Below are 24,946 nucleotides of genomic sequence, written 5' to 3'. Positions count from 1 at the left end.
TACATGCTAGCATGAATGCTAGCTACATCGACAAGAAGCAGAGGAGAACGCGATGCAGGCAAAGTTCACCGATTCAATGTTGTCAACAAAAATATTACAGTTAAGGTAAACATATGCCTTTGCTAAACGTACAGCCAACGCATGCAGGACATCTAACACCTGTTAAGACCAAGTCTTGCAAAAGATGTTATTCCAATCACCACAGCTGATCTGTCGTACAATACCTTGAAGAGGCAGTTACAGGAAGGATAAACCAACTGTGTTACACAAACAAAACCATCACTTTGCATCTACAGACTGAATGTGAATTTATTTTGCTTCCTCAGCTCGTTGTGATTACTTACCAATGTAAATAATCACAACGAGCTGGGTCGCATTGTACCAAAAAATTAACAAAAAAAGGTAAACAAGCTCGCTTGTCTCAACAACTGTTCAAACTAAAGAAGAGTAAATCATGGTGCGCTATGTTAAGTTGTTAATGAGTGCATTTACTACATTATCGATTAGTGACTGTACCTTGATTGCAAGATTATTGCAAACTGAAAAGACTTTCAAAATGTGCACTTAATTTGTATTAAACTTATTTTCACAAAGTTTTAGCAAATCAATGACTTGCAATTCAGTAAAACATGAAGAAAAAGTTTCTCTATGACATTCTGACTACTGAATTGCATTTGTACCTAAATATTGGATTATTTTCTCCAGCAAATTTTATTTATGCAAGAAAATAATAACCCGTGATTAATCATGATTAATCACAGGTTTAAAGTGTGTATAATCTGATAAAAACAATTAATCAGTCCTAATTTTGACAAAATAAAAGTTTTATTGAAAGTTCATGAGCTGGAAAATATTAAAAGTTGTACTTAGCCGTATTATTTTGTGTTTTTTTGTCAGGAATACTAACGTCAGAATGACTGCAAGTTATGTTTCCGGGCACAGCCACACACGTCCTTTGTAGCAAACCTGGTGCCTGTTGTTTAGTTGTGTATACTCTTGTTAAGAAATCTTCATGTTTATATAGTTTTCCATATACTTTTATTTTGAAGCATTTCTTGACAGTTTCACTTCTGCCTCCTTCCTGTAGGTGTCACTTCCGCTTCCGCTTTAATGTGTGGTAACTTGTTTTCTCTCTGCTTCGTTCAATCGGTGCTCTAGTCTTTTACGATGTGAGTATGTTTATGATTGTATAAGACTCACTTAGATTATTAATAGACATTACTGTGTTTGTGTAATGTTTAGTGGTGTTTTATGAACATTATTGGTGCCGGGTTGTTAAGAAGCTACCGACTAACATCTCACTATTAGAGGGGAACATTATCACCAGACCTATGTAAGCGTCAATATATACCTTGATGTTGCAGAAAAAAGACCATATATTTTTTTAACCGATTTCCGAACTCTAAATGGGTGAATTTTGGCGAATTAAACGCCTTTCTATTATTCGCTCTCGGAGCGATGACGTCACAACGTGACGTCACATCGGGAAGCAATCCGCCATTTTCTCACTTTCGTCGGTGTGTTGTCGGAGAATGTAACAACACGAACAGGGACGGATTCAAGTTGCACCAGTGGCCCAAAGATGCGAAAGTGGCAAGAAATTGGACGAAATTTGTTCAAAATACGAGGCTGTGGGGAAAGCCGACGAAATGGTCAGTTGTTTGTTCCGCACACTTTACCGACGAAAGCTATGCTACAACAGAGATGGCAAGAATGTGTGGATATCCTGCGACACTCAAAGCAGATGCTGACATCAACTCCAAAACTGGACAGATCAGCTTTCAGGAAAAGAGAGCGGATGAGGGTATGTCTACAGAATATATTAATTGATGAAAACTTTATTCATTACTCGCGGTTTTACGTAAATTATTATACATAAACTGTGTTTACCAATAATTTAGCTTAAAAACATTTATTTTTTTCAATCATTCGAGTACATTCGGGTAGTCTTGTGTAATGCAGTATTTTGTGTCTATTTAGGTATGGTTAACCTGAGTGCTGAAATCGTGGAAAAATATATGTTCTTAGCGCGCCTGAAATGGGCTGTCTGCACTCTCAAAGTGCATGTTGTTGCCAAATGTATTTCATATGCTGTAAACCTAGTTCATAGTTGTTAGTTTCCTTTAATGCCAAACAAACACATACCAATCGTTTGTTTGGAAAGCGATCGCCAAATTCGTCCTCGCTTTCTCCCGTGTCGCTGGCTGTCGTGTCGTTTTCGTCGGTTTCGCTTGCATACGGTTCAAACCAATATGGCTCAATAGCTTCAGTTTCTTCTTCAATTTCGTTTTCGCTACCTGCCTCCACACTACAACCATCCGTTTCAATACATGCGTAATCTGTTGAATCGCTTAAACCGCTGAAATCCGAGTCTGAATCCGAGCTAATGTCACTATACCTTGCTGTTCTATCCGCCATGTTTGTTTGTATTGGCATCATTCTGTGACATCACAGGAAAATGGACGGGTGTATATAACGATGGTTAAAATCAGGCACTTTGAAGCTTTTTTTAGGGATATTGCGTGATGGGTAAAATTTTTAAAAAAACTTCGAAAAATAAAATAAGCCACTGGGAACTGATTTTTAATGGTTTTAACCCTTCTGAAATTGTGATAATGTTCCCCTTTAAGGATTGCATTGCTGCTTAGCAGCAGCAATGTAATCCTTAACTAGCCAATAGCATGTGTGGCTAGTTCACACAGGCTATTGTGAAACTGCAATATATTGACAGCTTGTTTGTGCATGTATGGTTTCTGTTCTTAATATTATTTCTCTAATACATATATACTTTAAACATATATAGGCATTAGACACAGATTGTTGTTTAATTATATAACATAAATATTAATAAGTATTTAACTTGTGTATTACAGATACTAACCTAACCCAAAAGTACCGCTGTGTATCCAATATGCACCATTAAAGCTTGACGAGTCCAAATGATGACCATGTGTTATCTGACTGGAACCCCAACGTGGTCAATATCCTAATAAACCAGTCTCAGAGTTTAATACTCAACAACTCTCCTTATACACGACTCTGGTGGTGTCGTTTTTTAAGTCATGTACAGATTGCTACTTTTGGTAATAATCTGACATCCTTAGTAAGCATGGTTATTGCAATGCATCCCAATAATACCACTGTGGCCCCTAGAACCAATATCAAACAAAAATTGTAAATGTACAAGACAGTCCCCACACAGTCTTCTTATTTGCAGATGCCAGTTGATGTTGATTTTCAAATATTGACTAGCTACAACTCTATGACCAATTGTACAAACTATTGTTTTCTCCTTGACGGTATTCAATAATACATAGATACTCATCACAATGTTGAGACAAGGAACTGTGAAGGTTCTCTGACAAGTGTGTGGAAAGATGCTACCTACCAGGCTGATAAAGATGAGGATGAGCTGGATGACATCTGTGTAAGCCACAGAGTAGAGCCCCCCTAGGAGCGTGTAGACAATGGCCACCACCGAGGAGATGATGATGGAGTAGATGTAAGAAAGGTCTAGGATCACACTCATAGTTCCACCTGGAACAACACAGCATAGTGGTGAGCACCAGAGGACTGATGGGACAAACGTTGTAACAATAAGTTGTCTAATGCACATATATTTATTGCTGGCAATACATGCAACATTTTACTATCACAGGTTTAGATGATTATTATTAAGTTCTCAATCTCTCATTTACTTTTAAATCATTTCTCTCACACACAGACACACATATACATGCATCCACTTTTAAGGAGCTATACATTATTTAAGTTCTATGCCTTAATGCAGTAGTACCTAAAAAACAATGATGTGTGAATAGTGGTGCAATTGTCGTCTAGGTCAATAAACTTAGACTTGGGCAGAGAAAAGTTTGCTTCTAACATTTTAAAAAATATATGAAAAAACTTAATGCAACAAGCTGACATAAAGTGTAACAGAACCGTACAAAAATAAAACTGAACAAAAGCAGCCTATCGATTGTGCACTCAAAACATGTGTGTCACCCTTTAAAACAATTCAAAAAAAGAAAAGAAAAAAACATAAAGTGTGTTTTAAGTAATAAAAAACTGTGTAAGAAGTTCAAATGAGTAAAAGTAAACATGAATTAAAAAAGACATCTTGTTACTCAAACAAGGCAAGCAAAACGTCACTACCTTTACAGTCTCTTCTCCCACATAGCCAGGGTCCCCCCAGCCGCAGCCTGTAGCCACACCACAACAATGCCCTTAAACAGAGAAGTGTCAGATCTGCACCATCTATCGCCACTTACCACCCCTATGACCAACCGTACCCTCCCCCTAACTAACCTCATACACACTTTTCCCTAGCCCACGTGTACCCTTTGTGTTAAATGCTAAGTTTTGCTCTTCTTACCCCTCTCCCATTGAATGCATTCGTGATATTAGTTTATTAGTCGGTACACACCTACAGTAACCTACTAACCTTTACATAACTTTGACTGCAGTCATCAACGGTCTGTTCACACTTGGCACTAAAATACCAGAATGTGCTCGGTGAGCTCAACATGATGGTGTAAGCACAAGACCCTGTGCACTCCACTTTGTGGTGAGTCACATAAGCATATGGTAAATAAAACCTTGGATGACAAATCTCCAAAATGCCACTGTCGTCCTCAAGTCACATTGGTTTGAACCTTTGTAAATTAATGTTCCTCACTTCAGATTGCTTTAATGGTTTTGTATTCACAAAACTAAAACAGCCCAATTGTCATTTTAAAGAGAATAAATAATCTTGACCTTTCAATTTTTCTGTATGCGACCCTCGCTGAAAAAAGTTTGAACACACCCGATGTTCATTGTTCATGTGTGATACTATATAGTATCACACATACTACTTTTAAACTGTCACAGTTTCAGAGCTGGTTTGGAGAGGGCTTTCAGATCTTTTGTTTTCCACTGTCTAGGCTTCAAGGGGTGTTATACTATTTATTTTTTCTGGAACCAAAAGCTTGCTTTGCTTATTAGTGCTCACCCGTTATGTTATCAAGTGGAGGTGGTGATATCTTAAGTAAATCCCCACCTATTGCCTTTATTTTAATGCAACTTGTTTTTGTTTACCTCCGCCAGGAGGTAGTATATGTATTTGCTGGGGTTTGTTTTTCTGTCTGTTTTTTAGTTAGTTAGCAGCATAACTCAAAAGTTATGGGCACATTTTATTAGTGCCAGAAAACAATGGATTTACATCCAATCGCAATTCTTGTTCATTACAAATTGTGAATTGATTAATTATTTTCAAGAATCAATTTTTAAAATGACAATTTATTATAAATTATCCATGCACCTCCGAGGTCGTGTCTTGGGGGCTGCAGCCTAAGCAGAGAAGCCCAAACTTCCCTTTCCCCAGCCACTTTGTCCAGCTCCTCTTGGGGGATCCAGAGGCATTCACAGGCCAGCTGGGAGACCTAGTCCCTTCAATGTGTCCTGGGTCTTCCTCGTAGGCCTCTTGCTGGTTGGACGCGCCCTAAACACCTCAGGGGGCATCCTGACCAGATGCCTGAACCACTTCACCTGGCTCCTCAAAATGTGGAGGAGCAGCTGCTTTACGCTGAGCTCCTCCCTATCTCTAAGGGAGAGCCCCGCCACTCGAAGGAGAAAACTAACTTTGGCCGCTTGTATCCTTGTACTTATCCTTTCAGTCATAACCCAAAGCTCATGACCATAGGTGAGGATGGGAACGTAGATCGACCGGTAAATTCAGAGCTTTGCCTTCTGGCTCAGCTCTTTCTTCACCACAACGGATTGATAAAGGGTCCACATTACTGCGGGCGTCGCACTGTCGATCTCTCGATCTACTCTTCCCTCATTCATGAACAAGACTCCGAGGTACTTGAACTTCATGTGGAGCAAGATCTCCTCCCCAACCCGGAGGTGGCACTCCACCCTTTTCCGGGCGAGAACCACAAACTCGGACTCGGACTTGAAGGTGCTGATACCCATCCCAATCGTTTCACATTTGGCTGCAAAGCGATCCAGCGAGAGCTACAGATCTGGTTAGATGAAGCCATCAGGACCACATTATCTGCAAAAAGTAGAGACCTAATCCTGCATACACCAAACTGGATCCCCTCAATACCCTGACTGAACCTAGAAATTGTGTCCATAAAAATTATGAACAGAACAGGTGACAAAGGGCAGCCCTGGTGGAGTTAAACCCCAACCGGGAATGGGTCTGAATTGCTACAGACATTGACCAAGCTCTGACACTGATCATACAGGGAGCGGACCGATACCCCATACTCTCTGAACACTCACCACAGGACCTCCCAAGGGACACGGTCGAATGCCTTCTCCAGGTCCACAAAGCACATGTAAACTGGTTGGGCAAACTCCCTTGCACCCTCGAGGATCCTGCTAAGAGTACAGAGCTGGTCCACAGTTCCAGGACCAGGACGAAACCACACTGCTCCTCCTTAATCCGAGGTTCGACTCTCCGGCGCAGCCTCCTCTCCAGTACACCTGAATAGACCTTACTGGAAATGCTGAGATTTATTATTAATTTTATCCCAAATAATATACAGCGAGAAATTATTTAAATAAAAAAACTCTACGCGAAGTATCAAAATCTAATGCTGAGTTGTCTTAAATTTCACATCCCTAGAAAATTTAATGAACCTTATATAAAAATGTCCGAAATGGATAAGGATCAAGTGAGTATATTTTGAGGGTGATCTGAATAATTTCTACATTCCGCTATACAGTAGAACATATGTAGCTGCAAAGAGTGAACTCTCGAGCAACCGTTTTGGGAGCGACAGGCGAACAAAACTAACACACACAAACTCAGCAATTTTATTTAGCCATACATATTCTGGGTTTTGTTTGTCTGTCTGTCTGTCTGTTAGTTAGCAGCATAGCTAAACAAGTTATGGGCGGATTTTTGCTAAACTTGGGAAGGAAAAGTCAGAAATGAGATGAGGCACAGCTGATTAGATTTTGGGGATGATCCAAATTATAAAATAGATTCAGGATTTTTTTTTTAAAGATTCTTTATTATCGGAAGATATGGCCTGGCGGAGATTTGCGATTTTACAGTGTGCTTCTGAGTCGCCACATTATTCTTTTCTATTTTTTATTTTTACCATTCAATTAGACAAATGTCCAAATCCACTGTATTTTGCAAGCCATCCATCCAACAATGTAGTGAATGATGTGGAAAAAAGTGAAAATCATTCACACATTTCCTAATATTAAATTCGCTATTCATGACAAAGAAGTGTATTTCCAACACATACTGTACACATAAAAACAAAAACTTGTGTTAACTGACTGTTAGTCACTTTTGGTCACACACCAACCACAGCGAGGAAAATGTTACTTTTATTCTACATTTCTTGCTTTAATCCACACTTGTATACATTTAGGTTTATGTTTGTTAGCATGCAATCAAGTATTGGTGGTGGAGAGAGATGTTTTAATATTTTAATGTCTGTTGGTGCATGTTTTGGTTATTGCTACCGGTAAATAGCAACGTTCAAGAATAATTGCTGCAGTTTTATAAAACATTTGATATCTTTTTAAGTATTTGTCTGATTGATTGGTTGGTAGTTTGGCAAATTCTGACAAATCTGATTATGAATCCTCAAAATAAAAGTATTTAGTGTAATCTACGCTCCAGTAAACTCATTGCTTTACATCAGTAAATTTGACAAAATTGAACAATAATTAACTTTTTTAAATTCTTTCTTGCAGGATTAACCCATGTGACACAAGGACATAAACATTCAGGGCCAAGTTGGCAATGTTGCAAAGTGTAATTAATTGTAAGAGCAATTACTGTATGTTTTGACTGGAAAATGACAAGGTGATCGTAAAAGATGTTGCATGATTAAACTCTCATTTCAACATCCCATTAGCTGCAAGAGTTCTTGTTTTATAGTAAGACCTTTATTTCAAAGTCTCTTTAATGAAAAATAAAAGAATAAGCACTTAACACCTTATTAAATATGTTGTAAAATTTCAAATAATATACATATAGTATACAATATACATATAGTATACAATGTATGTATAGTATATATATATATATATATATATATATATATATATATATATATATATATATATATATATATATATATATATTTAAAAATGTATAGTTATGAAGTTGATGCCAGACTGAGACATTATGTAACAGGTCACTTTGCTTACCTAATGTATGGTTGGCCATGACATAACATTAACTGCATCGTAAATAATTCCTGGTGGGTTTGCGTTCCAGTTTTAGAACCAGATTTCTTATCTCTTGTGTGCTGAGCTGTGCCCTTTACCACTGTTCTAAATTTAGGGTTTGAAAAAAAAATGTTGGAATGAGATTCCGTGGCCCCTTTGGCTCCAGGGAAAGGACTTGAGTGGACCAGATAGAGCTGCCTAAATACCCTCGTGTTGTTTTTAGATCCTCTGCCTACCCACATACATGGCTAAGTGTGTGAAGAAACACACGCACACATGCATGCACAAAGACACACACAAACATACACCATTTTCAACATACTGTATGTTCCCAGCCCTGCTTTCCTTTCCTGCAGAAATTCCTGTTGATACTACAGGGTCCTGACAGTGCACAAAGTCGGTCTTAAATTTACATGCTGAATCCATACACAAACACCAATAAAGTTAGTGTATAGAGCAGATGAAGAGGCTCGTGATCGACAGCACACGTGTGGGCTATAAGCTCAGCATACTCTCAGTCTAGTGCATCAAATGTTGGTCGGTGTGTGTCTGTGAGTGTGTTTGTGTTTGTGTCATGCTAGACATACAGTAGGGATGCATAGCTATTCTACAGACGACAGGAGGCTTTACTGAGCAGTGAGTCAACCACCCACCCAAGGCTAAATTGGTTTGATAGGTTTGGACTAAAATGTCTCATGAACATTCCTGTCTCCTAGCCATTCTTTTTGTGGTGTGTTTGCACGTTTTACAGCAAATGTAAATGCAAATGTATGCTCCTACACATATCGTATTTTTCGGACTATAAGGCGCACTTAAAATCCTTTAATTTAAATTTTGGTTGTGCTTACCGACCTCGAAGCTATTTTATTTGTTACATGGTGAAATGATAAGTGTGACCAATATGATGGCAGTCACACATAAGAGATATATGTAGACTGCAATATGATGGCAGTCACACATAAAAGATACATGTAGACTGCAATATGACTCAAGTAAACAACACACGGCGCTCAAAAATCTATCAAAATGTTTTAGTACGACTTTGGTAAACTATGGATTATACTGTGCTTGAACATGCAAGTATTATAATGGTGTGTGTATAAGGTAAGACACATTATCTGGCATTTAGTTTCGCAATATTATGCAAAAGCAACTTTTCTTACCTTCTGGTACCTGCTGATCTGTATTTGGGATCTGCATAAGTCCTGAAAATTTTCCCGGGTCCGCCTTTGTAGTTTGTGCCGACACCGTAGTCGATAAGCTTCTTCTTTTTCTCTATCTTTTTGTTATTGGACTTTCATCCTCTGCTGTTGCCATTTCTAATATAAAGTATTGTAAAGTTCTTACTTATATCTGTCAGTAAACTCGCCATGAAAGCACTAAAACATACCGGCATAGTGAGTTTACATTATTCACCCAAGGATCTTTAGTTAGAGAGTTCCGGTCGGACGGTTTTTCACAGGACACATTTCCGGCATTGTTATTGCACTAGTGAGCCACGGATAAGGAGATGCTGCTCCGTTATTGATTTAACTAAAGTCTGAATGTCATTAAAACAGTTAGCTCCATCTTTTGACACTTCTTCCACTCCCGTCCTTGCACGCTAACAAAGATGACGGAGAAAAGACGTTGCCGAAAGTGAGCCATGTAAATAAGACCGCCCACAAAACGATGCATCCTGAAGCTACTGTCAGAAAGCGGCTTAAAATTATCTGTAAAACATAATCTATGCAACATTTTGACCAAAGAACCACCATTACATAACATGTAATGGTGATTACATAACATGTAATGATTACAAAGAAGTGTTTTCAATTTAGAAAAAAATATATATATTTGACCCCTTTAATGCGCCCTATAATCCGGTATGCCTTTTGTATGAAAATAGACCTGAATAGACCCGCTCATCGTCGGTGCGCTTTATAATCCGGTGCACCCTATGGTCCGGAAAATACGGTAATTTACATATAAACATATTACATATAATTTGTTATGTAAGGCACGTATCATTGAACCAGCCAAAGAACAAAAAACTAAACTCTCATCATGTGAACAACCTGATTTGAATATTTGACCACCTTTCACAATCAACAGGCTGCTACCACTGGAAAAGAAGACAGCGTTAAAACACACACACAAAATGATGCACATTCACACCGACATCCACCATTGACACCCACACACAGAAACATATTATTCAAACGCATTACATACAAAATGATACAGTAGGAATGATGTTGTAGCCAATATACAAAAATCACATTTACAAATTGATTTACAAGGTAAAAATTCCCTTAAATGCAATTCACGTAATAATATACTCCAAATATTCTTTAAAAAAAATAGTGTTCAAAATGCCCCTTAAAAGTTACAATTACTAAAAGACACATTTTGTTTAAAGGATCCCCCAATAGGTCTTTTTCCACCCCAGGAACTTTAACAAGAACTTTCCAAAATACCCTAGATAATGAAATACCCTATGTGTGTAAATAAAGTTCCACCAGGCATTTCTATTACAACATACTTGGCAAAGTGAGAAAGAAGAATGATAGGAACTTTCAAGGTGCAGGAACTTTTCTGGGGCATCTGTGTGCTGAAGAACGCTGATTAGTGCAATTATCTTGCAGTGTTTTTATTCAGCCGTAGTGTTTAAACTACTTTTGCAGTTTAATGCTGTTTAATAATTTTTACAAGCTTACTTTTGATACGCAAAGCTACGAGAAGTGTCTTTTCCTCCTTTGCAACGCCACCCGTCAGAGAGCAAGACTACCACAGGAATAAAAGTAAGGAATAGTTTTCTATGCTACCTCCGCCAGGAGTTGATGTGATCGCCGGGATTTGTCTGTCTATCTGTTGGGAGTGATATCCATCATTTTGACTATGTTACCTCATGTTTAAGTTACAAGACCATACTTCTGTGTGTGTGTATGCTAGCGGTCCCACCTCTACCCACAGTGAAAAAGACAGTGGCTGACTGACAAGAGGGCTCACGCAGTTTATTTAATTCTCAAAAATATATGGGCAGTTGTTAATTAAACATACAGCAAATGTCAATGTTATTTAATTTCGTAGGTGACCCAGATCACTGTCTGCATTCATTTTTCTTGTTAAATAATTCTTTACCATCAGAGCCTGACATAACAGGAAAAAACACACCTGCAGCCTGCATGCTTGTAAAGGACAGCGATTGGTCCGGTTATATTTTTCACTTGCGAAAATCATCCCCCAAAATTTGCTTGTCAAGATGAACTAGTAAATAGGAGTTTTATCACAAAACAACTGTTGATTTTACAAACATCTCCAGGTGAACCCAACCTTTTGATGAGTTGTTACTTGTTCATATCTTTAAATCTAATTTAATTTAACACTTAAAGTGTCAATCGACATTCTCATTAGAAGAGCTGAGAGCTTGATTTAGTTTGAGTGTCTGACTGGTGAGAGACCCAGTGCCGTTGGACTTAAAAAGTTAACATTATATTATTTTAGCCCTGATGCATGGCTTCAACATATGCAGAAATAAACAAACTCCAACATGCAAGTTTACTTTTGCCATGGAATCAATGGCAGATTAAACATTTTATATGTGGATAATATACTTGAGGATTTTATGGCCTTGTATTATAAGGTTGAACCATAAAAGGCTGTAGTTTGTGCCGGTGTTTATAGTATTTCTATTCCTTCTTGGTTCTGCGTCTTGTGTCTGGCACCAATCATCAATGGCCATCTGTTTTACTTAAGTGTTTTATACATTGCATGCCTTGATATGTTTATGTCTGCATGACGCATGCACGCATGATAGAACATAGCAAACAATTATTTCGTGCAAAGAAACTCACCCAGGCTCACGAGTGTGCGTGCCACCCACAACACATCAGCGACTAGTGCCGGAAAGATTAGAGCAGTGGCCAGTACGTTTCCGTACTTCTGCTGGAAAGGATCCATCATTGTCACATATTTGTTCTCTCTCATGGGCTTTGCAAAAAAAAAGCCACCTGAGAAAGGGAAAGTGTTGGTGTTAGGCTTCAGAAAAAAGTAAGCATACTTATGCAGCTATCAATGGAAAGCACAAACAGAAGACCGGTAAGGTGTTGGTCAGGAGAATGCTAACTGACTGCTAGATGATTAAACACTATGAGCTAAACACAGCGACAAAGACCAAGGACAGAGAATTCAATGCTATATTTCTTGATTGGGAACTTTGACATTTCCTTTATTCTTAACCAGTGTTGGGACTAACGTGTTACAAAGTTATTCTCGGCGGTAACTAGTAATCTAACGCGTTATTTTTTATATTCAGTAACTCAGTTACCGTTACTACATGATGCGTTATTTTACGCTATTTTTTATGTAGTATCTTCTAGAAACAGAAGATCTGAGTGTGTTTTATTGGAGCACTGCGGTGTCGTCCTTCTGTGTCACAAGGAAAGGAAAAGGCGTGCTTTGTGTGGGGAGGGGGGTGGGGGGGGGGCTACCAGACCGTAGTTGAGGAGCGCAGGGGAGTCGTTCCTCCAGGGCCTATGACAATACTTTTCTTTTGTCAAGCACAAAGAAAATAACATTTTAGTTAAATGTAAGTTGTGCCTTGGATCAAAGATCCCATCTACTTAAAGTTAAAGTTAAAGTGTCATTATGTTGCAGCTATTTAAAATAGTTTTGTCAATTTGTTCTGGCCTGAAATAAATTGGCCCTTTGAAGCATATCTTTGTCTTTGTGTGTTGTATGTAGACCACATTGCTTTCTGAGTTCAGTGATGCAAATGCATGTCAAATTGATCAACAGATTGTATTATTCTCCAGTGCAATAACAGTACTGAAATGAAGGCTAAAAGGGCATTAATGGGAGCCTTAAAAAAAGAAAAGAAAAAAAAAAGTAACTAAATAGTTACTTTTCACAGTAACGCATTACTTTTTGGTGTAAGTATCTGAGTTAGTAACTGAGTTACTTTTGAAATAAAGTAACTCGTAACTGTAACTGGTTACTGGTTTTCAGTAACCAACCCAACACTGTTCTTAACTCTCATAGTATGGTGGCCTTTGTGGCAACAACCAGTTGCAAATGTTCATGACTGAGTGTATAAGCTCATTAATTTCAGGTCTCTTGGGTTCAAGTCATCACTTTGCACCTGTTGCCTCAAATTACCATCCTGAACTGATTCCGTGTGGTCCTATTTTTAACGTGAGAGAAACTTTTATAGGTTTACAGGGATATTGATATTCTAATACGTTTTGCCAACCTCTGGAAAAATGAATACAGGAAGTTTGAGGACCAGAAGCTAAGTGGATACATTTTATTTAGCTAGCTAGCAACTGCTCGCTAACTGCCAAGGCAGAGTAACAGCTAAAGCAAATAGATTAAAAAACATCTCAAAAAATTTAAACAACAGTGAAATTTATAGGTGAGCTATCAAACAAGCTGGGATGAATTGGATTAGCCTTTGGCAAGCTGTTGTCAATAGAATTTATTAAAATTTTACAGACCTTTTTTTCTTCTTATAGTAACACAATAATGTGTCCCTTTTTAGCTCAATACTGCATTCCTATGTTTGTTTCTAAAGACAGGGTAATTCTGTTTTTAAAAGGACAGTTGGCAACATTGGTGGTCAACAACACTAGAATTTTGGAAATGTATCCAGTGTACATTTCTTAAAGGGGACCTGTGATGATTTTAATAATAATAATGATAATAATAATAATAATAATAATAATAATAATAATAATAATAATAATAATACATTTATTTTGTAAGGCACCTTTCGCCGTACATTGTGTGAAAGCAGCAATAATAAAGATTGAAGCAAAGTTAAAGTTAAATTAAAAACAGAGATTTGCATTAACAGGCGTAGGCCTGCCCAAACAAGTGGGTTTTGAGGTGAGTTTTAAAAAATGACAATAGAGTCAATGTTCCTGAAGGGAGGGAGTTCCAGAGGTGAGGCGCAGAGAGCCTGAAGGCTTTTAAACCCATGGTACACAGGCGGGTTGATGGGACGGTCAAATCGATGGAGGAGGTAGGAATATTGATGTTGAGCTTGTCAGACAGATATGGCGGGTAGAGATTATAGACAGCCTTTAAGGTATGGAAGAGAATCTTCCTCTTGACTCAATTATAAATGTTACAATGTTGGACTCTCATTTCAAACAATACTCAGGTTAAACAATGCCGAAGCGTTAAATCATAAGGTTCATTGGGGTGTGAGCTTGCACGCAGTTTTGTATGCACCTAAAAGCTGTGTTTTTGTGTCTTCTTTTTAACAGTGGGCTATTTGTGATGTCACAGATTGACGGATATACATTTGTAGTTATTCTCAGACATGTTGTGTCGACAAGCCTCCTTCCCCTCTGCTGAGCCCACACCACTGAAACTGTTGTTTCATTTCTCTGAAATAAATACTTCTGGGATCATTTGTCCACAACATTTTACAAGGTGAGACACCTAGAATGTACATGAAAGAGTAAAAATGCATTTATTTCAATATGCATAATAACAAAAAGGGTAATATTTAAAAAATGGATAGCTGTTGATAGTCCAACACATTCTGACTGGTATACACAAGCTATGGAGATAATATCAGTAGAAAAAACGGCATTTAGTTTAGATAATAATGAGTCATATATTGGAATATGGGAACCATTATTTAAATTTGTTTTAACTATTAAATGAACCAAAAATATGACTTATTATATCTTTGTGGAAAATATTGGACACAATGTGTTGTCAAGTTTATGAGATGCGATGCAAGTGTAAGCCACTGTGACACACTTTTGTTCATTTTTTAATTTATTTTTTTTATTTTTTATTAATGTATGTAATGATAATGTCAATGAGGGATTTTTAATCACTGCTATGTTGAAATTGTTACTAATATTGATACTGTTGTTGTCATTTTTGTTTCGATACTTTTAGATTGTTCTGTGTCATGTTTGTGTGTCCTCTCAATTGCTGTGTTTATTACTATTCTGAATTTTGCTGGGTCGGGTTTGGTTTTGGAATTGGATTGCATTATTATGGTGTATTGTTTTGTTTGATTGATTAATACATTCTTAAAAAAAATAAAAAATAAAAATAAAGAATTTGGGATTTACAATATTAACTATGAACGATAAAACATTGAATATTGACAACATATGAACGTCACACCCCCTCTCGATCGACATATTTTACAATAAACCGAAACTCACCAAAAATGCAACACACAGCGAAATATGAACGCCAAAGGTAAAAAACAAACCCAGCTACGATCTGATACATCTGATATATCACTAAGCTTTAGAACTTGGTTGTAAAAATCTCCTTCCGCGTCTGTCCCTGACACCCGCATTTCAGGCTGGCCGCTCTGGTAACACTCTGTGGAAACGCTCTCCCCCCACACTGCTTGGTGCCTCGTCTGAGCTGCTGTGACTTAGATTACCATAGTAACTAGTATATCATGCAAAAGTGCAGATTCCAACCATTGAAATACTTTGTATAGTTCCAGACTGACAGTCATTTGAAAACATCACTGCACATCATAATGGCAGCTGCAGTTTCGATCTTAAAGATCTAAAAAAAATTATTTGGGACTGTCCGGCGGGCCAGATTGAAAAACTGAACGGGCCGCATCCCTGGGCCTTAATTTGCCCAGGTCTGCTATATACTGTACTAATAGAGAACATGGTCACATTCAAGATATATAGTGTGCTAGTGTGATAAACAGTGTGCATTTTCCAAGAATACATTCTGATACTTTTGGAAAAGGGGGGCATCCCCTGTTTCAATTGCAGTCTAACTCAAAAAGAGGGTTTAAATGTATACACCAAAGCATTGTCACAAGGTGTTGGTGACGAACCCCAAGATGCAGAGAAGGCAGGCTTGGTACAGGAAAACATAATTTAATGTCCAAAACAAATGTAAAACACAAACCAGGAACTAGGAATAGCCAAACTGAAAAGAGGAACCACCAAACAGAAAAACTGGAAACAGCTAACGGCTAACTGGATATAGCTAACAGGAAAACAAGAAGCTAGGAGACAGCAAACTACAAATAGCTATCAGGAACAGCTTACCGCTACGACGACAGCAACAAGGACAAGTAGTAACGACAGGTAGTAATGACAATCACATCAACAATACTCCAGCACAGACTGGAAGAAAGGCAGGTTTAAATAGCAGTTGGCTGATTGACACCAGGTGTGGCCAGGTGCCAATTAGCCGCAGCTGAGGGGAAACAGCGCTCAGGGACACAAGCAGGTGGAAGTAGGACAAGGCGGTGGGCCACCAAGCCAAGTGTTCCCTCAACCAGCGGGGAAGAGTCAGGTGGCGACGGTGCGAGTTGAACGCCACCGCAATTGGCGAGGCGGCTCGTTCACCTGCGTGGGAGGACCCAGCAAAGAGGATGGTGGCGCTCTCTGCTGGCCCACCGGAGAGGATGGTGGCGCCCTCTGCTGGCCCACTGGAGAGGATGGTGGCGGCCTCTGCTGGCCCACCGGAGAGGATGGTGGCGGCGTCTGCTGGCCCACAAGAGTGCATGGTGGCGGCGTCTGCTGGCCAACGGGAGTGCATGGTGCCGTCTGCTGGCCCACCGGAGTGCATGGTGGCGTCTGCTGGCCCACCGGAGTGCATGGTGGCGTCTGCTGGTCCACCGGAGTGCATGGTGGCGTCTGTTGCAGACCCACTGGGGTGGGAAGTAGCTGTGCCTCCCCAGCTGCACAGCTACTCATAGCCCCCCCCCTCAAGGAACGGATCCCAGACGTCCCCAGATAGGCCCACAGACGAAAGGGATGGGTGGGAGAGGGCTTGAAATGAGGCCGAACTATTCTTCAATTTAGCCATCATCACAAGAATCCTGTCAAGCCTCTCCACTATCGAAATCTCTGCGGGGTCCGTGTTAGGCTGAAGTATTCTGTCACATGGTGTTGGTGACAAACCCCAAGATACAGAGAAGGCAGGCTTGGTACAGGAAAACATAATTTAATGTCCAAAATAAATGTAAAACACAAACCAGGCACTAGGAATGGCCAAACTGAAAATAGGAACCAGCAAACAGAAAAACTGGAAACAGCTAATGGCTAACTGGTTATAGCTAACAGGAAAACAAGAAGCTAGGAGACAGCAAACTACAAATAGCTATCAGGTACAGCTTACCGCTACGACGACAGCGACAAAGACAAGTAGTAACGACAGGTAGTAATGACAATCACATCGACAATACTCCAGCACAGACTGGATGGCAAGGCAGGTTTAAATAGCAGCTGGCTGGTTGACACCAGGTATGGCCAGGAGCCAATCAGCCGCAGCTGAGGGGAAACAGCGCTCAGGGACACAAGCAGGAAACAACCAAAATAAAAGCGCTGACAGGAAATGAAGACAAACACAGAGGAAAAACTAAAACCAAACCAAACTGTCAGGGACAAGCCTGACAAGCAATACATATTATCCAGACCACAAGTATGTGCGTTGAACAGTGTTGGGACTAACGCGTTACAAAGTAACGCGTTACTGTAACGCCGTTAGTTTCGGCGGTAACTAGTAATCTAACGCGTTATTTTTTTATATTTAGTAACTCAGTTACCGTTACTACATGATGCGTTACTGTGTTATTTTACGTTACTTTTTATGTAGTATAAAGTGTGTTTTATTGGAGCGCTGCTCTGTCATCGTTCTGATTCTTCTTGTGTCACAAGCCGGAGAAGAGAGAGAGACATGCGCTCTGTGTGGGTGTGTCTGAGTGTGAGTGTGGGGAGCGAGGGGGGGGGGGGCGTGTCTGATCATGGCGGAGCCAGAAGTCGAGTTTGCTAACATGGAGATATTTTCACTACTTTTCTTTTGTCGAGCACAAAGAAAATAACATTTTAGTTAAATGTAAATTGTGCTTTGGATCAAAGATGCCATCTACTGCCCAAAACAGCAATTCAAATCTGCTGAAACAAGCTACATAGCAACATGCTTCGACGAAGCTAGTAAAGAGAGACAGAGACTCTGATGCCATTTCACCTCCACCACCACCACCATTCACCGCTGAAGGTACACACTCTGTCAATCAATGTTCCCTCTAATTGTTCATGTGTGAGCAAATGCAAAAAGTCCCTGAGCATTGAGTGGAGTCCATGTGAGCAACTTTAGACGTGCACACTGTGGCTACACCAGCAGCACACCTGTCCCAAACCTCACTAAATAACAACTTACATCTCCATCCATCCATCCATTTTCTACCGCTTGTCCCTTTCGGGGTCGCTGGAGCCTATCTCAGCTGCATTCGGGCGGAAGGCAGGGTACACCCTGGACAAGTCCCCACCTCATCACAGGGCCAACACAGATAGACAGACAACATTCTCTTATTATTATAATCAAATGACAGCAGTCATTTCCATTTCTAATATAAGTGTTTAGGCCCACTTATAATGACAATAACAACAAATATTGTTTTTCATGAACTGTGTACTTGTATTGTTTGTCTGGGTGGAGGTCCTGCTTTGGAAATAATTTGTACCCCTTTCAGACATTGCATTTAGTTCCCATTAAAACATTCACATGTTGCACAATGAGATGTAAGCAGGGGATCATGTGTACATTCCTGCAACTTCCTGTTTGTAAAAAATATATTTTTATTAGTATTTATTTAATATACTAACAGCATTTAATGATTAATATTTATAAATTAAGATTCCTAATAAATGACACTAGAATAAGCACACATTTGATTGGTAAATCATAGTGTAACGACCTGGAATGACACTTTATGTGTGGTGTTGGAGTTGTCCGACTTTTTGTGTGGCTGTAAACGCATCACTGGCTAAGTTGCCATATGTGCAAGTGTTGGCGCACGTGAGAGAGCGAGCGGCTGCTGTTGATATAACAAAGTTGCTTTTGGTCTGGTTTGTACTGCAGAAAATGACCAGTTTTGCTAGATATCATTTTTTTTACTAATGTTTTGGTGATGTGTTTATGGCCGACAGTAAAGAGTTTTGCTCAGTAAAGTGATGGATGGAATTCATGTCCTCAAAGCGTCTCGACAGACGTTACAATATTTGAACAATGATGACGAAAACGGTTTTCTCTGTCGTGTCCGTGTCGTGTCAAAAATTGTTATGCGCTTATTTTTTTATTTGATTTTGTGCATGGCATAGATTTGCCGTGCGCAGAGGACGCTTGAGCAGTGCGCAATTGCACATGTGCGCTCCTGAGAGGGAACGTTGCTGTCAATTCTCTTATATACTCTTTCATTCTAGACTTCTTGAGTGTTTGATTATCACATCACTCTAAATGTATAGACTATAAAGTTCACAAACATAAAGAGGGATCCTAGTGGGCCAGGCCAATCTTTCCTTATCTCTAAACTAAAACTGGGGAAATGTGTAGAGTGTTCTGGGCTTCAGACATGATTTTGTATCAGAATTACTTGAGGAAGAAAATGCCTGGTTAGACTTTGTGTATGTAGTGTGTGCCTTTCTTGCTTTACAGCTATGCTGTTATTATGCTGTTTGTTACTTATGTATGTTATGTTGCAGCTATTTAAAATAGTTTTGTCAATTTGTTCTGGCCAGATACAAATTGGCCTTTGTAACATATATTTGTCTTTGTGTGTTGTATGTAGACCACATGGCTTAGCAGAGTTGAGTGATGCAAATGCATGTCAAGTTGATCAACAGATTGTATTATTCTCCAGTGCAATAACAGTACTGAAATGAAGGCTAAAAGGGCATTAATTGGAGCTTTAAAAAAGAAAAGAAAAAAGAAGTAACTAAATAGTTACTTTTCACAGTAACGCATTACTTTTTGGTGTAAGTAGCTGAGTTAGTAACTGAGTTACTTTTGAAATGAAGTAACTAGTAACTGTAACTAGTTACTGCTTTTCAGTAACTAACCCAACACTGGCGTTGAATCATCATAGGTTCCCTGTAAGAGTTATGGTTGTGACTCTTGCCATTAAACATGATTTGTACTGAATTGTAGGTATCCTATTGCATCTTCTTGTGAAATAAAGGATATTGACCAACTTAACGTGAAACGCCTATCCTCCAGATCTAGTTACATATATATATATATATATATATATATATATATATATATATATATATATATATATATATTACATAATGTACAACTGGACACCTTCCTGTCAGTATCTAATTTTACTGGCATTTCCTGCTGCATGTTGTCAACCTACACCCATCCCTCTTGAGTACAACTATGCTGTCTTTCATTTATCATCTCACACTGATCGGAATGTTAAATTTCAGTTCATACCTTTAGGTTTTGAAGTAGAACTTACCTAAGAAGAATGTAAGGACATATGGCACTGGCATGAGAGCCCACACTGCTCCTAATGTCGGGTTGTATGTTGCTTCAGCAATGCCGAGGATAAACCCTCCTCCTACCCATGTGGCTGCAAAAACATGACAAACAAGTTTTTTTCTTAATACAAGTCAATTATTACTTGATTTCGTCTGATGGCTTAATGTCAAAAGAAAGCTTTTTACCTGTAAGAGTAAATATGCCCACGAGCAAGTTGATGTTACGTCCAGCCAGAAGCGTGATCTCTATTCCATCTCCTGTCCACTTTTTCTCTTCTTTCCTGGAGCGCATTGATGCCCAGATGCCCGTTCCCAGGATTAGGAGGTAGAACGCCACCATCACCACCAGACCCGGTATGTTCATTGTCATTGTTATTTATTGTGTTTCTGTTAACAGAAAATGTATATGAATACACAAAACAGGACCACACAGCAGAAGGCAACAACTAAATAACAGAACATGTTATAGGATACAGTATATCCAGTCTTGGTAAAAAAAAAAAAAAAACATTGATAGGGAAAGGAGAAACTATGGGATTTAGTTTGCGCAGATTCTAAGACCATGCTTTAAAATATTCATGATATGGAAGAAGCCTGTGGGTAAAAACAACGGAACATTGAGTTGGAGATGTGTGGTTGAGGAGAAATTCTATAGGTTTTCCTAGAAAGTGGAAAGACAAGAGGCAACGGTGCATGGGAAAATGGAGTAGCAGCAGTAACTTTATGACCTGGCTTTACTTTCATGGCAGACTGTAGTATGGGGTGAGGAGAAGTTGAAAATAAGGGGTAAAAAAGAAAAAAAACCAAGAAGGCCAAATGTGTACGTGACGAGTGGACGAGGGAAAAGACTGAGAGGCAAAAGGGGGTCTCACCATGTACGTGGCCGTACTTAGAAGATGGTGGACAGTTGTCCCCCCTCTTCAGTGGTTGGGTGGCCCGCGATTTGACCCCAAACAAAATTGGGAAGTGAACACAACTCAGACATATTAGTGCGTAAAGATGAGTGCTTGTTCACAGTGTACTGACTGGTCTTTTAAACTTTGATTTTATTTTCCTGCACATTGAAATACTTTTACATTTACGCAACTGTGTTAATGCAGCCCCAAACAACTTGAGTGTTTATCTAAATTATCACAGTTTCTTGGAAAGCATTTTATGGAGGAAAAACAATGCACATGAAAGCTGGAATTAAAGCTGTCAGAAGAATGTATGGACATTCACTTGAGAATGCGTAAAGGGAAAAGGAAATGTTTGTCTAGGGAAATGTCTGAAAAATGCAAGCCAAACTGAGTATGTACTGTGTGTGCGTTTAAGAGAAAGCATGGAAGGAATGGATGAGAAGATGGGTCTGTTGCCAAAGTCAACAAATGCCTGAAAAACTCACTCACATGCATAGCTCATGTGTTTTTGCTCTACAAGTGTGTATGTGTGTGCACTGTACAGTACAACTCTTATTATAAGAAACATTGAAGATTTCTAAATGTGTAATGTGCATCTCTGTAGTCCAGCAAGCAGTGACGTGCGGTGAGGTTCATGACTGGTGAGGCACTGACTTCATCACAGTCAGATTTACAAACATATGAACCCTAAAGAGTATATTATTCACCATTTGATTGGCAGCAGTTAACGGGTTATGTTTAAAAGCTCATACCAGCATTCTTCCCTGCTTGGCACTCAGCATCAAGGGTTGGAATTGGGGGTTAAATCACCAAAAATTATTCCCGGGCGCGGCGCCGCTGCTGCCCACTGCTCCCCTCACCTCCCAGGGGGTGAGCAAGGGGATGGGTCAAATGCAGAGGACAAATTTCACCACACCTACTGTGTGTGACAATCATTGGTACTTTAACTTAACTTTAACTTTACACATACAAACTGTAGCACACAAAAAAGCACATTTAATAAAAAAAACTTTATTATGGTATTACCTTTACTTATAAATGAAGTCCATGTCCTTTTGAACAAAAGCATTGATAACTTGTTTATAGAAGTCTTCCTTATCTTTATTCAGTTTTAAAAGTCTCTCTGTCTCGATGGAGATTTTCCTTTAAGTATTACCTCCTGCTTCGATTGAAAGTCCAGTTTAGAAAACTGTTTTATTTTAGATATGTAATCCTCCATGTTAAACATCCAGGCGAGAGGAAAAAATAAACGATCGCTGCTAACTGTTGCTGCTTGTCACTTCTTCTGCAGCCGAGTAGTCGCAAGAATGATCTCTGGGATCACTACCACCCTCTACCACCAGGAGGCGGGATTACTGCGAGCCTCACCCAGTGCGTCTTTTGCAGCCGTTTTATGATTGCTCAGCACAAGAAATACATTACACACATACAGTTGTTGACAAAATACACTGTACATTATATACCTCAGCTAACGAGACTATGGAAATGTATAATATAATTCATATAGCAATACGGTCTCACTGCACAGCAGGCTAGCAGTTAGCCGAGTCATTGCGCAATCCATGGTGAGGCTCAATTCAGTGACGTGTCTCAACTGGTTGCTGACTCACCGCAAGTCTCTTCTCAGTATTTGAACGGCAAATGTGAAAATTCAGTGATTTTGAAGAAAAATAATCTAAAACTGGTGAAGTTAAATGGAAAATAACTTCATAGTATAATCACTGGATACATATAACAATTTAATTTATTTTTTTTTCTTTTTAAATTTCCATGATGGCACGTGAGGCCCCGCCTCACCTGCCTCCCCTGACTGCACGTCACTGCCAGCAAGAGGCTGTGCTCAGGTTAGAATGATATACAGTGATACTGTTTCTGTTTATTGCGAAAATGTATGTATGTTAAATCACATATTACACATTTCCATTTCTCATTACAACATGTCCAAAAAGGAGTAGGAAGAAGCAAAACCTATTCCATCCCACCCCTGCTCGATTTTCATACGTATCAATTTTCATACGATTCGGTTTTTCAACAAAATGTTTTGTCAAAAGCTTGCCTCTAATTTCATATACTTTCTCAGTTAACGTTCTTTTTGGATTTGCTAAGCGATGATGACAGAGGGGATACCCCAAGTAGTCCGCTTTGACCAATTATCAAAGACAAAGTTTTAAACATTTCTGTCCAACGACTGCATAGGGATGGGCAAAGCCAAAACATATGCACTTGGTTAGCTGTAGACTGTTGACACAGATCACATAATAGAGACAATTTGTCATACATCTTAACCAGCCGGACCTTGGTATAATAGATATGATGTATTAGCTTGCATTGCATAAGGCTGTGTCTAGCACAAATTGAAAATCTATGAACTCTACTTAATATTTCTGTCCAGCTCTCCTCACATAGGGTCACTCCCAAGTCACCCCTCACCCCAAAAGTGACTTAATTGAATTGAAAAATGAAAAATGTGATTGTAAATACGTGTAATTGATCCTTTTAAAGTCAGAAGTAGTGTCAAAAAAAGCATCTAAAACTTTGTCAGTCGGTAAGTTTTGAAACCTGGGAAAATTGTTGAGAACAAAATTGCGGATCTGTAGATATCTAAAAAAAAAAAAGTTTTGATTAAGTAGTAACATTTATCACAACGTTACTGGAACTAAGTAACATTTTATAAATCTTTAATGTTGTTGATCCCCAGACTTGACCATCTTAAAAAGGCACTATCAACAAGAGAGTGGGGAAAAACATGTTTAGCAGTGATGGTGACTATAAATAGTCTGTAAGCCAAATGGTGCTTAAACTGAACCCAATTTCTGAATGAGGTTTTTACGATTGGATTTTTTGTAAAGAATGGAAATAGGAGATAGGAGAGTGGATGAGAGAGTAAACCAGAGTCCTAAAATATACTGGTTTAGTTGAGTTAGCTTCCATAACCAGCCATAACGGAGGGGGATCAAATGCTTCATATTGCAGCCAATATTTAAGAATTCTAATGTTGTTAGCCCAGCAGTAAAACCTAAAGTTTGGTAGTGCTATTCCTCCCGACGATTTGGGTAAATATGGTTTATATAATCTGTGAATATTATTATTCCAAAGGAAGTCTAAATTTTAATCTAATTTACGAAATAAAATCTGACTATCTAATTTACGAAAGAAGGACTGAAGGAGAAAAAGTGGTATGCATGGGAACAAATAGGATCATCGTGGAAAAACATTAATTTTAACAGAGTTGACAGGAGCCGTTGTAGATAAATTAAGTAAGGGCAAGCGATCAAAATCTCCATGGATTCTGGACAACAGCGGGACAAAGTTGGCTTTATAAAGCTCTGCAAGCGTATGTGTGAACTGGAAGCTTAGTGTGAAACTTTGTGAGGCAATTTTAAATGGAAAATTGTGCAGAGATCATTTCTTAACAGCAGAAATTCACTTTCACCCAAGTTCAATTTGCAGCCAAACAATTTGCAGCCAAACACATTTCCAAAAGGCAGTCGGGATCAAGACGTAGATGTCTAAGACATACAGAAGGAGGTAATCTGAGACTTTCACTTGCACATTGTGTCTACATATGCCCGTAATAAGCAGGTTGATACA

At 39.0% G+C, this 24,946-nt stretch overlaps 1 protein-coding gene across 3 annotated transcripts in view; it reads right to left on the bottom strand.

The window, feature by feature from the left end:
- LOC133617228 (high affinity choline transporter 1-like) overlaps positions 1 to 24,946 on the bottom strand; it is a 59,437-nt gene that overhangs the window by 20,153 nt on the left and 14,338 nt on the right. The window contains exons 1-5 of one of the 3 annotated variants that reach the window (XM_061977089.2): positions 21,329 to 21,922; positions 20,643 to 20,843; positions 20,435 to 20,548; positions 12,027 to 12,182; positions 3,389 to 3,537 (exon numbers count right to left, since the gene is read on the bottom strand). In XM_061977089.2, the coding sequence (XP_061833073.1) occupies positions 3,389 to 3,537; positions 12,027 to 12,182; positions 20,435 to 20,548; positions 20,643 to 20,826 (603 nt within the window). In that variant the 5' untranslated portion in view covers positions 20,827 to 20,843; positions 21,329 to 21,922. Of the gene's footprint in view, positions 1 to 3,388; positions 3,538 to 4,155; positions 4,203 to 6,273; positions 7,940 to 12,026; positions 12,183 to 20,434; positions 20,549 to 20,642; positions 20,844 to 21,328; positions 21,923 to 24,946 lie in introns of those variants that run through there. The other 2 variants (XM_061977087.2, XM_061977090.1) reach the window with 2 other exon arrangements.

This window comes from Nerophis lumbriciformis, linkage group LG16, assembly GCF_033978685.3.
Source record: "Nerophis lumbriciformis linkage group LG16, RoL_Nlum_v2.1, whole genome shotgun sequence".
Taxonomy (NCBI): Eukaryota; Metazoa; Chordata; class Actinopteri; order Syngnathiformes; family Syngnathidae; genus Nerophis; species Nerophis lumbriciformis.
This window is presented reverse-complemented; position numbering and strand designations above follow the sequence as displayed.